This window comes from Vipera ursinii (genome assembly GCF_947247035.1).
Source record: "Vipera ursinii genome assembly, chromosome: 1".
Classification (NCBI taxonomy): domain Eukaryota; kingdom Metazoa; phylum Chordata; class Lepidosauria; order Squamata; family Viperidae; genus Vipera; species Vipera ursinii.
Genome location: NC_139512.1, coordinates 274131162 through 274145146, shown reverse-complemented (window position 1 = coordinate 274145146; position 13985 = coordinate 274131162). Strand labels below are relative to the sequence as shown.

Here is a 13985-nt window from a genome sequence, read left to right as displayed (position 1 = left end):
TCTTATCTTATGAAATGCTAACTGAAAAATCACAGTAATACCACTATCGTGATTTGTATTTATATTTTATATGATAGCAAGAACCCAGATACACTAACAGAAGAGCTGAGTTTAGAAGGAGAAAAGCCCTCAAGTGAAGATCAAATGAAAATGAAATGGGAAAGCCTAAATCAAGAATTCAGCATCAAGCACAGGCTTCTGCAGAATGCTCTGGATCAAGAACAAGAGCAGTCAGTAAGTAACCTGTCAGGATTATTTTTGTCATTCTTCATATGAACAATGTTAAAGGTGTACCTTAGCAAGGTTTTCTAGGCAAAGGTAAAGGTTCCCCCGCACATGCGTGCTAGTCGTTTCCAACTCTAGGGGCCGGTGCTCATCTCCGTTTCAAAGCCGAAGAGCCAGCGCTTGTCCGAGGACGTCTCCATGGTCATGTGGCCGGCATGACTAGACGCCAAAGGCGCACAGAACGCTGCTACCTTCCCACCATAGTGGTCCCTATTTTTCTACTTGCATTTTTACGTGCTTTCGAACTGCTAGGTTGGCAGAAGCTGGGATGAGTAACAGGCGCTCACTCTGTTACGCGGCACTCGGGATTCGACCCGCCAAACTGCCGACCTTCTGATCGACAAGCTCAACGTCCTAACCCACTGAGCCACCGTGTCCCTTATAAGGTTTCCTACACAGGTGGAAAAGAACCTAAGCTATCAGACATCTAAATAGGGACTACAGGTAGTCCTCGACTTTTGGGCACAATTGAGCCCAAAATTTCTATTGCTAAGTGAGACATTTGTTAAGTGAATTTTGCCCCATTTTATGACCTTTCTTGCCACAGTTGTTAAGTGAATCACTGCAGTTAATACCATGGTGTTAAGTGAATTTGGCTTTCCCATTGACTTTGCTTGTCAGTGGGTCACAAAGAATGATCACATGACGGTGAGACACTGCAGCTGTCATACATATGAGTCAGTTGCCAAGCATCTGAATTTTGATCACGTGGCCATGGGGATGCTGCAATAGTTGTAAGCATGAAAAATGATCACAACTTACTTTTTTCAGTGCCTTTGTAACTTTGAATAGTCACTAAATGAACTGTTATAAACCGAGGACCTCCTGTAATGCAGCTCACTTTATCTGGTATTGCCAGTGAAGACTCTCGGAAGCTGTTGCTGGTGCAGAATGGATCAGGCAGGCTACTAGCAAGGGCAACTTACTATTCTAGAATTAACCCTATGTTGTAGTTGCTGCAATAGATGCATCTTTTCAAGATGCTGGTTATTACCCATAACCATATATCATGTGGCATTTGGTTATTTTGGTGACTGCTTTACCAAGCATGATTATACCCATTTGGTCCAAATGCTGGAAAAAGCCCGTTTTGGCACTCCGAGGCATGGTGTCAGCCCGTTTTCATGCCCCGAGGCATGGCGGCATCCTGTTTTTGCACTGCGTGGTGTGGCATCTTGTTTTCGCGCCCTGCAACCACAGCACTAGCATGAGTGGGGTGTGGGTGCCCACATGTGTGCTCATTGACCAGCCTGTCCCATGGCCCGGTGGCCAGCAGCTCACGGCTTACTACCAGGCCATGGCCCACAGGTTGGGAACCCCTGTTCTATAATATTAGAAGTGGAGAAGCCATTTGTGTTCCATAATACCCGCCCAGCTTGTCCAAGAGCTGCCAACTTGTATAAACTGCATGAGCCATACAAAGATGATAGACAGGGAGACTTCTCAAGATGATAGGCAAGGTGAGTGGAGATAACTTGGGCTAAGGCAAATTTCAATGTTTGAACTGTTGATTAATAGTATTATTCTTGTAGTTTACTATCCAGTGTTTTTCAGCTGGGTCAGCGTATAAGTATTGTTAAATAAATAAACATCTAAAATAATCCTAACAGGGTAAAGAGAAAAAAAAAGTTTCATTTACCTTTCTCATATGTCTGAAATATTTTAATTATTGTTTCCCTCCCTAACAGGTTTACAGTAGACCAAACAGGCTTATGTCTGTCATGCCATTGCACAAAGAAGAAGGCAAGGCTCAAGATAAAGCATCAGTAAAATCTTTATTGCTTGGTTTGAATGAGGCTTTCAAAAGTGTTCCTTCCCAGGTAGAATATTTTAATTTTAATCACTTAAAAAAATTAGCTGTTTTGTAGAACAAGGTAGAAAATAATTTAATTGATTAAAAAATTTATATTTACAAAGATAAAATCTTGCCCCCCCCCTCCCCTCATCTCTCTCTCCAGGTATATAACTAGAGTAACAGTCTTCTCTTTTTTTTTCCTTTTTATTGATTTATTCAGGCTAGAGGTGCTCAAAAGGAGAGTCTGCAGTTTGAGCAAAAACTATACAGAGGGGTTTCAGCCACCTCATCTTGGCTAGATGGTATTGAAGAACATTTGTTTGTTGCCACGGCCCTATTACCTGAAGTGACAGAAACATGCCTTGATAATCAAGAAGTAAGATAATCATCAACCTATGAATTAAATCTGACCTTTTTTCAGTTACTGGAAGAGAAGGTTATACAAGATACGTTTATTAGCATTAATTGTAGAAAAAAGAGATGCAAAAAAACCTTTGTACCTTTATTAAACCTTATGCTAGAAAAGGATATTTCATTTGCATTGAAATAAATGAAGTGTACTATAATATTTATGGAACTAACTTCTGGATGCCTCTGCCAATGAAAATTTGTTAGGGAAAAGGTTAGTGTTTTTGCATTCCTAGAAAGTAAATCAGAATAAACAAAGTAATTTCTACAGGTATGCACAAATATTAGCTCCTTGGACTGTAGCATACATACAGTACTTATTCAAAATAAGCCAAAGAATAAGAGGCCACTGGTGAAGCCACTCCTTGAGAAATAAAAGAACAGCCTATGTCAGGCGTCATGCAGAAACCGCGCCCACCCCATTGCCGGCAATGGGGGAAAAGTTGTGATATGTTGTGCGACGTCACGTGACATCATGAGTTTGGCATGCCTGTACAGGGGGTGTGCTGGTGCCATAGCCAGCAGATGCTATGGATACAGGCAGAAGGGTAAGTGGCGTTCTGGGCAGGAGGTGCTGCAGACATGGACACAGTGGGTGCTGTGGAGTACGAGATCTCTGGGATCTCGTTTTACATAATGGGGATCCTCAGAATAAAAGCATTGGGGGGTGACTTATAGAAGTAACTCACAACCTTCGGTGCTGGCTTTGCTCATGGGAAGCCAGCAGGGAAGGTCACAACTGGCAATCAAGTGACTGCAAGCTTGCCATTGTAAGCCAGTTGTCAAATCAAGTAAGTACAGGGCTGCTGCGAGGACTCATCCTAAGTATCACTCATTCAATGCCATTGTAGCTTGAACAATCTCTGAATAAATGGTCATAACCTGAGAACTACCTATACAATACTGATTTTCACAATCTATGGTTATCTGGGGGTTTTTTAGTTTTAATTTTTAATTTTAAAAGCATGTTGTTTTTATTTGAATACATTTTAGTCTCTTGCTAAAGATATCAAGGAAATGACAGAAAAAATGGATAAGAGCAAGGATTTATTTTCACACGTGTTTCCTGAGAGTGCTGATAACCGAGATGTTATAGGAGGCACTTTGGACAGTTTGTTACAGAGACTAACATTACTAGATACACTAGTAAATCAAAAATGCCAGCATATGAAAGAGAGACTTCAACAGATACTGAATTTTCAGGTAAATTTTGCCCTATTCTCTTTAGAATTTTTCCATACTGTTAAATATTGAAAAGTGGGTAATCTAATTATGTTTCTCTGAACCAGTTTGGTATAGTGGTTAAGGCCCTGGGCTAGAAACGAAAGATTATGAGTTCTAGTCCCACTTTAGGCATAAAGCCAGTCAACTCTCTAACAGCCTTGAAATAAGGCAGTGTCAAAGCGCTTCCAAACAAATCTTGCAAAAAAAAAACACCCCTTCATCAGGCATCAAAACTGACTAAAAAGTGCACAAAGACACACACAACATATTTCTGTAGATTCTGTCTTGCTAGCAGAAGCTTATGTAAAAATATAATAGTAAAAAGACCAAGTTGCTGCTTACAACATGTTAGTTGCTAGGTCTGCAATATGTTGCTAAATAATGTGATATTTAGGATTGGACTCAATATAAAAGTTATTCCCAAAGGTGCTTTTTTTAAAAAAAACACCATACAAACAAACTGGACTTTTGTTTTGAAAAAAGCAGCTTTGGGACAATCATGACCTGGATGACTGAGAATCTCAATATATAGAAAGGTCATGCATTTTACCAAAGTACGGTATATTGAAGTATACAGTAAATGATCAAATAAAACAGAAATGCCAGAAACTGCAGGATTATCTTAACAACATCCCCAGACAAAAGTCCAAGGTAAACCTTGTACTAACACAGCGTGAATTTCATTTGCAGAGATATACTAAATACTAAAGCAATAATAATGACATTGTTTTTAAAGTTAAACCAGTATTATGCAGTTGTTTGGTAAATGAAAACCCCTTCTGAAAACCTTGCTACAAAAATTGTAAGGACTTGTCCAGGCAACCATCAGGAGTCAAAAACTGACTCAAGGGCACACACACACACACACAAGCACACACACACACACACACACACACAAACATCCAAACATGGCTTTTTTGCGTACAAATTAAGAACGTAGCAGTAGTTCATGAAGTAATTCACCAAATAAAATTATAGCTATTAAAGTGATCTCTGAGGAAGTATGACTGATGCCTTTTCCAGACAATGAAAAACATAGTTTGAGGATTAGGGAACTAGTTCAGTTCAGTTTATCATATACAGATGGCAAGAGCTATCAGCATAGTACAGTATAGCCAACGTACAGTACAGGTTGAATACTGCTAGCCTCTTAGTATATGTACAGGAAGTGGGAGTCCCTTTGGCTGATAAGACTCTCTTCTGAAGGTTTGAGTCAATGCTCAAAAGTTTTATTACCTGCAACCTGCCTGTTATCACAAGCCACAAAGAAAAATGTTGGGCAATAAAAAAAGCTTTGGACGCTAATGACAAGCATTCTGTTATTTTCATATATTCTTTTTTTTTCCAATTACCGACAGAATGACCTGAAGTTGATGTTTACTTTATTGGCTGATAATAAGTATATTGCACTGCAGAAACTAGCAGAAGCAGTTGAACGCCCTGAAACAGAACAAATACAGGTACTAGTGTATTGTTATATTCATAAGGATGGAGAAAGATACGGTATAATGAATACTTTTCGTATGCAAGTAAACAGAATTGCCTTTGAAAAGGAATTCTGCTTGGCAGTGTAATAGATGTCAACAACAATTTAGTTTTCTTACATTGTGTCAGATGGTGTGTACAATATGCATGTGTTTCTTAACCTGACTGAGCATTTCTATAGCAGAAAGCATATGTAATATTAACTTGAATTCTTAGAACTTCAATTTTACTTTGCAAGTTAGAAAAGCATTTAAATGTCAACAAGAATAATGAACACACTCCTGAAAAACCCATTCATTGTGCCTAATAACCCACAGATTATTATACAAATTTTTGAGCTTTTCCTCTGTCATGAATGGAATGCTATCAGAATTGTAGTGTAATGTAATATCATATATATCATATATCACATATCATAACATATCAATCATATATCATATTATAATATATACTATTCTTATAAGTATTTCTCATTGAGAGATAAATTTTAACATTTAATAAACTACAATTTGGAATGTTACTTATTCTTAGGTTTATCTGATGTAGGTATCATCTCTACTAAATTTCCACTTTTGACATCAGGGCTCCTTGAAATTTAGCTTTTTTTTTGACATTACAGTGAATTATTCTTCTTTCCATAGGCTATTGAGCAAGTAGAACATGGACTGAAAGAATTAGATGCAGGTATCACCGAATTAAAGAAACGTGGATATAAATTGCAACTTGACCAGTCTTTCATGCAAGAATTATCCAAACTTCAGGTAATTAAACTATTTGAAACAATGTTTTACAATTATCAGCATAGTATTTGTTTTCCTTTTTTGCTGATGAGTTATCTATTTATTAGTTAGTATCTATTTATAGATAAATTCATTTAATATGAAACAATGTAAAATAACTTCAGAGGGTTGCAAAAATTATTGAGTTTGCTTCATTTGTCAACTAACATCCCAAAATAAAATTTTGGTGGAAATGTAATGATCATAAGGCGTTAATGTAGCCCATGTAGCTCACTTATCCTAACTGCCGTTACTGGCCATAAGTCTTCCTAGATGTGACTATAATTGAACTCAGATTTTAATTTCTTTCTTTTTCTGTAATTATAATGTAACTCTTTTTTTGCTTTTTCTTTTCATGTATCAGGATATGTATGATGAGTTGATCATGATCATAGGATCACGGCGCAGTGGATTGAACCAAAATCTGGCACTGAAGGGTCAGTATGACCAAGCTTTACAGGATCTGGCTGACCTGATTGAAACTGGGAAAGAAAAGATGGCAGGTGATCAAAAACTGATAGTTGCCTCCAAAAAGGAAATCCAACAGCTTCTTGACAAGCACAAGGTGAAAACAATTCCTACATTTATAATTTACTCTTGCTGTCATTTAGTAGAGTCCTTTTCTGTAATTTTCCAATCTGGAAAGAGAATGATTATTTCAATGTGATTAAATGCCATTTGGAATAATTTAAAGCTAATGATGGCTAAAAGAAGTTTTCATTATTTATGCAAATACTTACCTCAAACGACTCATGACTCCTATACAATAATAAATGGACTATTACAAAAATCAGTAATGAAAATAACTAACAAATGCCAAACTATGGAAAGCAGACTGTTAAGGGCTGCCTTAGAAGTTTGCCTTTCACAGTTTGGCATTTTGTTGATTATTGCTTAATAAAATGCCCAACTCTGAAAAGCAGTGTCTGTCCATCATTTGCATCAAAAACCTACCGGAATAGAATGCTTTTGACTGCAAAAAGTAAACAACGTGGGGGTTCCATGTACTTCAAGGTGACAAATATTCCCTAGTTTGGGTTGTCACTTCTTTCACGTTCCTCGAGGTAGGGATTCTCAGCAGCCATTCTCAAGACAGGACAGGCTAATAGCAATAGCAATAGCACTTATACTTATATACCGCTTCACAGTGCTTTACAGCCCTCTCTAAGTGGTTTACAGAGTCAGCATATGGCTCCCAACATCTGGGTCCTTATTTTACTGACCTTGGAAGGATGGAAAGCTGAGTCAACCTGGAGCCAGTGAGACTCGAACTGCCCAACTGCTGGGTAGTCAGCAGTCAGCAGAATTAGCCTGCAATACTGCATTCTAATCACTGTGCCACCAAGGCTCTAAGTCATGTAGAATTGTATAGATTAAAACCAATCACATTGGATTTGACCCAGAAACCTATTTTTAGGTTTAGAGTTTAGCAAGCTCCAAATTCCTCTGGCCAACTTGTACTTTTTTAAAAAAAATATAGAGAGATCCAGAAAGAAAATTCTCTATGAGCAACAAAGTATCCTGTAGGGACTCAGCCCCACACTATCCCAATACTTGGGATAACCGCCAAATGTTCAATGATTGTTATCAATGTTATCAGGGTAGACACTTATGAATCTCACAGCAATCATTGTGATAATGAATGTTATCAGGGTAGACACTTATGAATCTCACAGCAATCATTGCAATAACTAAAGGACCGCTGTAATTCTATAAAATTTAATCATCTGCTCGTAATGAAACCACTGCATTTTGTTCCAGTTGTTCCTTCTGAGTTGCTTTAAAAGGTAGCTCCATATAAATTGAATTGTAATAGTCTTAAGTGCAAGGTGGTTAAGCCTTGAGTCATAATGGAATAGATTACCCATTCATAAGGAGTAAACATGTTTTGACAGTGCAATAACCAGAGTGTATAGGAATATTTCAAATGATTATGTTTCAAAATTGTGTTTTAATCTTAGGTGCATTTGGATAAACACTGCTATTTTATCTTGTGATGTAGTTTAAATGCAAAACCACTTTATTTAAAAATGTCAAGGATGCTTGCTTACGACCTGGAGTTGAAACAAAACAAACACTCTGATTCCTAGTCTGCTTGTGAGGAAGGAATATGAATTCTCTGAAAGATATTTTTTTTAGCTAAGCAAGATGCATACTCTGAATAGATTCTGCAGCAACGCCTGTTCCATTGCTGAGAATATAAATGAGACACAAATAGTAGGAAAATCAGGGGATTAAAATGTTGGACTGCTTGTACTATGATAGTATATATATTATATCAAATGCTAATGAAATATCATGGTTAATAACAAATATTGTTAATATTTTCAGGAATATTTCCAAGGACTAGAGGCACACACGATCCTAACAGAAACACTTTTTAGAAAAATAAGCAGCTTTGCTCTTGCGAAGGAAACTCAGATCCATGCAGATCTAATGGCGCAAGGCACTGTGGTGTTAAAACAAGCTCATAAGAAAGGAGTGGAACTAGAATATATTCTAGAGGTAAGGTTTTCTTTTTTTTTCCTTTGGCTTTAAATGTTAACTTTTTTCATTCAGTTTGCCTGTGACATAAAAAGTAGCAGTTTCTTAAGAAAAGTTATACCAATGTTTGCGGAGAGGTGAAATTTGTTTGATTTGAAAACATCAAATCAAAATTGTTTGAGCGATCCCAAAATCATTTTGCCACTTGGGCAGTATGGAAATTTTTTTAAAACTTCCATTTTCATCCCATTTTTATATTAACTCTTTATTAATTTATTTGGCAAAAAAATATGAAAAATTTGTAGCAATTTTTGTATATACTTCTGTAATATGGGTAATTCTTGACTTATGACCACAATTGAGCCGAAAATGTCTGTTTCTGAGCAAGACGTGCTAAGCAAGACAGTTGTTATGTGAGTTTTGCCCATTTTTACAATTTTACATTTGAAATACTGTAGTTCCTGTTAAATGGGCACATTTTGTTCTGAGATAGAAGAAAACCATGCTTTTTGTTACATCTCAAAGAAAAACTCATGAAATGTGCATTTTGTTTTGAGTTCAGAATGCTCAAGGTGGCTATTTCAAGCTCCCTAGAATACAGTCAAATCAGAAGAGCCAGATTTTGTTTAGGTGACCTATATCAATCAATTCAGTGTTAAACAGTTTCCTGCTAGAGATTTATTTGAAAAACACTGAGAAACTAATTGTCATATATATATGATTTACAGACTTGGACACATTTAGAAGAAGACTATCAGAAACTCACACAGCAGTTGGAGGCTGTTGAAACCAACGTTCCTAGTGTTGGCTTGGTAGAGGAATCTGAGGAAAGGCTTACTGATCGGATTGCACTTTATCAGGTAATGGCAGTAATTTGTCCATCTGCAACCTAGTGGTGAATTTGCGACTCAGTCTACCCTTCGCTGGCTGCAGTTAAGAATATCAGAGATCTATGGATTAGAGCAGATGTGTTTCTAGCTGAGTTTACTACACTAGACAAATGCTTGAAGGGGAATGCAAGCAGGCCATCATGTCAAACGCCTTCTGGATTTTGTGCATTTACCCTAAAAATCGAAGCAGACATTTATTTGATAAAATGATAAGATGTATATATGTAATCCAATGCAAACGTGTGCATATTTTTCCTACCTAATTATGCATACATGGGAGGGATTGATTCTCTTCAAGTAGTACATAAGTAGTACAGAATAAGAACAGGTTTATTTATTTTTTCCCCCACAGATTTTTTATAACCTAGAACATAACTACCTGGAGACAAGAATAGAGAAGATAACTGATTATACCCAATTTTGTGTGATTCGGGTTTTTTGCTTTGGTTAGATAAATTAGTTAGACATGAACTAAGTAAGTTGCATATAGTGCAGCACAGAACTTTTCTGGGAACCTGTACATGTAGAAAAAAGGCTTATCCCTTCTATTCCTAGCATGACCATGCATATAAATGTTTGAACTACTAAGCTGTAGACAGGATTAGTTCTTGTGCACATCAGTGGAAACTTTTTCCATAAGTATTCAATCCCCATTCAGTTACATTTTGCTACTGATTGGAAAAGAAAGAGGGCTCCTCTGTCCAAATGCTGTGTTATAGGTATGAGTGACTCTCTCTACACCTATCATTTATTACGAAAATCATGACTGCGTTTTATATATTGAAAATAAAAGTTCTCTATAGTTGTCCTACATCAAAGTCATTGTTAGAGTCATCCTATAGGAATTGGTTTTCTCTTTACAAAAAACAACCAAGTCAGTGCTCTTATTATTTCTTACTAAAAGCAAAGAGCCTTGGTGGAGCAGTGGGCTAATGCCTCCTTAAGTAACACCAGCTGCCTGCAATTACTGTAGGTTCGCATCCCACCAGGCTCAAGGTTGACTCAGCCTTCCATCCTTCCTAGGTAGGTAAAATGAGGACCCAGATTGTTGGGGGTAATAAGCTGACTTTGTAATAATGCCACTTGGGGTGTGTGTGTAAAAGCCCTAACAAGCAGGCATATACATAGAATGAAGGCTACTGCTAAGCTTGTAAGCCGCCCTGAGTCTTCGGAGAAGGGCGGGATATAAATGTAATAAAAATAAAAATAAAAAATAAAAAAATAATTTCTAAGTTAATGTAGAGTAAAAGTCAACCTATGCAGTTGGAATGTAGAATATTTGAATATGTATGTACTCTATGTATTATGTAGGGTATGCATGTATATGAGTATGTGTGCGTTTGAATATGCTTGTGTGGAAAGCTAGAGTATGTGGGTAAAGTAAAAGCAAAGAAGCCATTAATCATGAACAAGGTTTAATGTATATTCTCTGAATTGTCACCCAAATGTACCGTATGTTCTCATATCAATAGGAACACCTTTTATGGTAAAATTATAGATTCCTTTTTCCTTATGGATTATAGTAAGGAAACCCATCAGTTTCATATTGTCTCTTATTGTCTTTCGTCATCAAAGCACCTGAAATCTAGTCTTACCCAACACCAACCCAAACTTTACCATGTGCTGGATGATGGGAAAAAACTATTGTTCTCTGTCACATCTTCGGAACTGGAAACTCAGCTGAATCAGATAGGGGAGCATTGGTTAAATACTACCAACAAAGTTACCAAGGAACTACACAGACTGGAAACTATACTTAAACTCTGGACAAGGTATTGCTAATGCCATAAAAAAATAGGTTTGGATTCCGTATAATTTTGTATTTCATCTATACAGTTACTTGTATAATTTATTTTATTATTTTTTGAAATTTGAGAGAATTCCATGAAAACAATAGCAGAGTTCGACCTTCAACCCTAGCTAATTATTAATGGCATCCAACTTGGGGAAGAGTTGATTTATTAGCAATATTTCCAGGGATTTATATACTTTGGTTTATTGTTGTGGTTGCTTTGTAATTTGACTCTGCTGGATATAACTCATCCATGTAATGTTTTGAGTTGGGTAGGGTATGAAAACTGTAATATGAGTGAATGAGTGATGAATGAATAAATTATAAAGAACTAATTGTCATTCAAAAAGTCCAAGGCAGCCTAAATTAATTATATTTTCCCTTCATCTCCAAAGCAGAAATGCAGAAGCATTGTTTTACTTTAGAAATATTATATTTCTAAATTAAAAACATTAAGAAATTGTGGAAACAATTTAACAATTTAAGAAACTGTAAAACACCTGCCAGGGAAAGAAAGAGTTGAATTGTATGGTTCCACTCATATTACATACAGAAATGGCTCTTGACTGCCATTTGCTGTTTTCAAATAAGGGAGTCTTTGCGAATCACAAAATCTGCCTACTCCTACCAAGGGAGGAATTGAAATTGGGCAGTATATATGTATTAAGTTGTTGCTTGTGACAGTATATAATTTTACATAAAAATAATCATTGAAATTTAAATTAATTTGAATGTTCAGTATAAAATATTTTATCAGGAACTTTTTAAAATTGACAAAATGACTTCATGAAAGAATAACGAATATATGTGGCTTAATGTGACATAGATTTGTCCTTCATCCTCGTTATAGATATCAGAATGACTCGGCTGAGCTGATTCATTGGCTCCAGTCAGCAATGGACCGTCTCAAATATTGGACCCAGCAATCTATTACAGTCCCTCAAGAACTAGAAATGATTCGAGATCATCTGAATGCCTTTTTGGTAGATATGAATAAAAAAAATTGAGCCATTGATGTTTCATGATCTAATTGTTTAGAGACATAATTGTTTCAGTTGCGGAAGAAAATTTATACAGCAACACATAGTGGCAGTATTCATACCTATTATATATTTTGGGGCTAAATAATCGTGCATGTATATATTGCAGTGCTCTTAATTTTCGTTTCAAAATAAAACATTTACATTCTATTCATACTTTATTGATAAAACTGCTAAAACCTGCTAGTTATGCCCAAATGCAATTATTTCAGGAATTTTCCAAAGAAGTTGATGCAAAGTCATTCCAGAAATCTACTGTTCTGAGCACTGGAAATCATCTTCTTCGGCTGAAGAAGGTGGATACTGCATCTCTGAGGGCTGGACTGTCACAAATTGATAATCAGTGGACAGAACTGCTCATACAGATTCCAGTAGTACAGGAAAAACTGCATCAGGTAGGGCAAATTCAATTCACTACATATGTATTAACCTAGAAAGTTAATACAACCCAGGTGGCCAGAAAGGCCCAACAGAGGCTTCACTTTCTCAGGGTCTTGCGGAAGAACAGGGTAGAACAACAGCTAATGACCCTCTTTTACCGGTCTACTATAGAGAGCGTCCTCTCGTATGGTATTGTGGTTTGGTATGCTGGTCTGACAGCCGCGGATAGGAAAGTATTACAGAAGGTGGTGAGTATAGCACAAGACATTGTGGGCTGTCCCCTGACACCACTGGATGACATCGCCAGGGCTCCTTGCCTTGGAAGAGTGAGGAAAATTCTCAGGGATGACTCACACCCTGGACGGTATCTCTTTACTCTCCTACCATCGGGTAGGAGATATAGGAGTATAGCCAGCTGTACCAACAGGCTGAAAAACAGCTTTTATCTGTGGGCTGGTAGGCTTTTGAACGGGAAATTAGTTTTATAAACTTTATGCATAATTGATTTGCGAGGCTGGTGCGTTGTGCAATTAGCTCACATGGTGTAATAAGATGGAGGGTTTGTGTCACTGTAAGCTGGGGGATGGGGGCACGAAGGGAGGCTCAGCCAATCTCAATGTATACATGGTTGTACTTTGACAATAAAGGTTCATTCATTCCTCTTTTTTACATCCTATTGTGGGGGTTTATATATGTGTGTGTGTGTGTGTGTGTGTGTGTGTGTGTGTGTGTATAAGTATATAACTATATAGTTATAGTTATAGTTATAAAGGGGGGGAGTAGAGAAATATTATAAAATATATAATTTAATATCTTTTTATATCTGTTATTTGTCTTTGAGTATGCTGAATATTTTTAAATTAGAAAAGTTGGTTTCAGACCTGAACATATAAGCCCCAGCATAATATATGCACAACAATACAATTATAAAAAAGCATGTACTGGCTCTTAGTTTTCGTTTTATTTGACTTTTTTCAGCTCCAAATGGATAAACTTCCTTCTCGCCATGCCATCGCAGAAGTCATGAGCTGGATTACTTTGATGGAAAATGCTATTTCTAAGGATGAAGAAAACATAAAAAATATAGTAGGACAGAAAGCTGTCCAGGAATACCTCCAGAAATATAAGGTATTTAAAGAAGGAAAAATAGTTACAAAATCGCTTTACATTGATATCCTCTACTTAATTGCATTGGATCTGGTTTTAGATAAGTAGATGCTTAACCTGTGAAGCTGCATTTTAAGGTTGTAATACCCCATTGGTTTAGGTAGGATGTAAATTTCTGGACTTTTGCCTGTAATTACCCTGTGGAAGTGCTTCAGTGGTTAATTTCCTCTCTCCGGGTTGGTTCTGGCTAGTTTTAGTTGTGGGAAAGAGATCAAGCCTGAGGCACTTTCTTTATGTGGTTTTCAGAACAAAGTA

General features: G+C 36.9%; 1 protein-coding gene across 1 annotated transcript in view; it reads left to right on the top strand.

The window, feature by feature from the left end:
* The window catches only part of SYNE1 (spectrin repeat containing nuclear envelope protein 1), a gene marked incomplete at its 5' end in the record, with an annotated part of 320362 nt that overhangs the window by 218598 nt on the left and 87779 nt on the right, over positions 1–13985 (top strand). Inside the window, 13 exons of the mRNA XM_083348719.1 lie at positions 78–234; positions 1974–2105; positions 2301–2456; positions 3482–3691; positions 5071–5172; positions 5839–5958; positions 6341–6541; positions 8308–8481; positions 9189–9320; positions 10926–11122; positions 11993–12125; positions 12395–12577; positions 13542–13691. Of these exons, the coding sequence (XP_083204845.1) occupies positions 78–234; positions 1974–2105; positions 2301–2456; positions 3482–3691; positions 5071–5172; positions 5839–5958; positions 6341–6541; positions 8308–8481; positions 9189–9320; positions 10926–11122; positions 11993–12125; positions 12395–12577; positions 13542–13691 (2047 nt within the window). The remainder of the gene's footprint in view (positions 1–77; positions 235–1973; positions 2106–2300; positions 2457–3481; positions 3692–5070; positions 5173–5838; positions 5959–6340; positions 6542–8307; positions 8482–9188; positions 9321–10925; positions 11123–11992; positions 12126–12394; positions 12578–13541; positions 13692–13985) is intronic.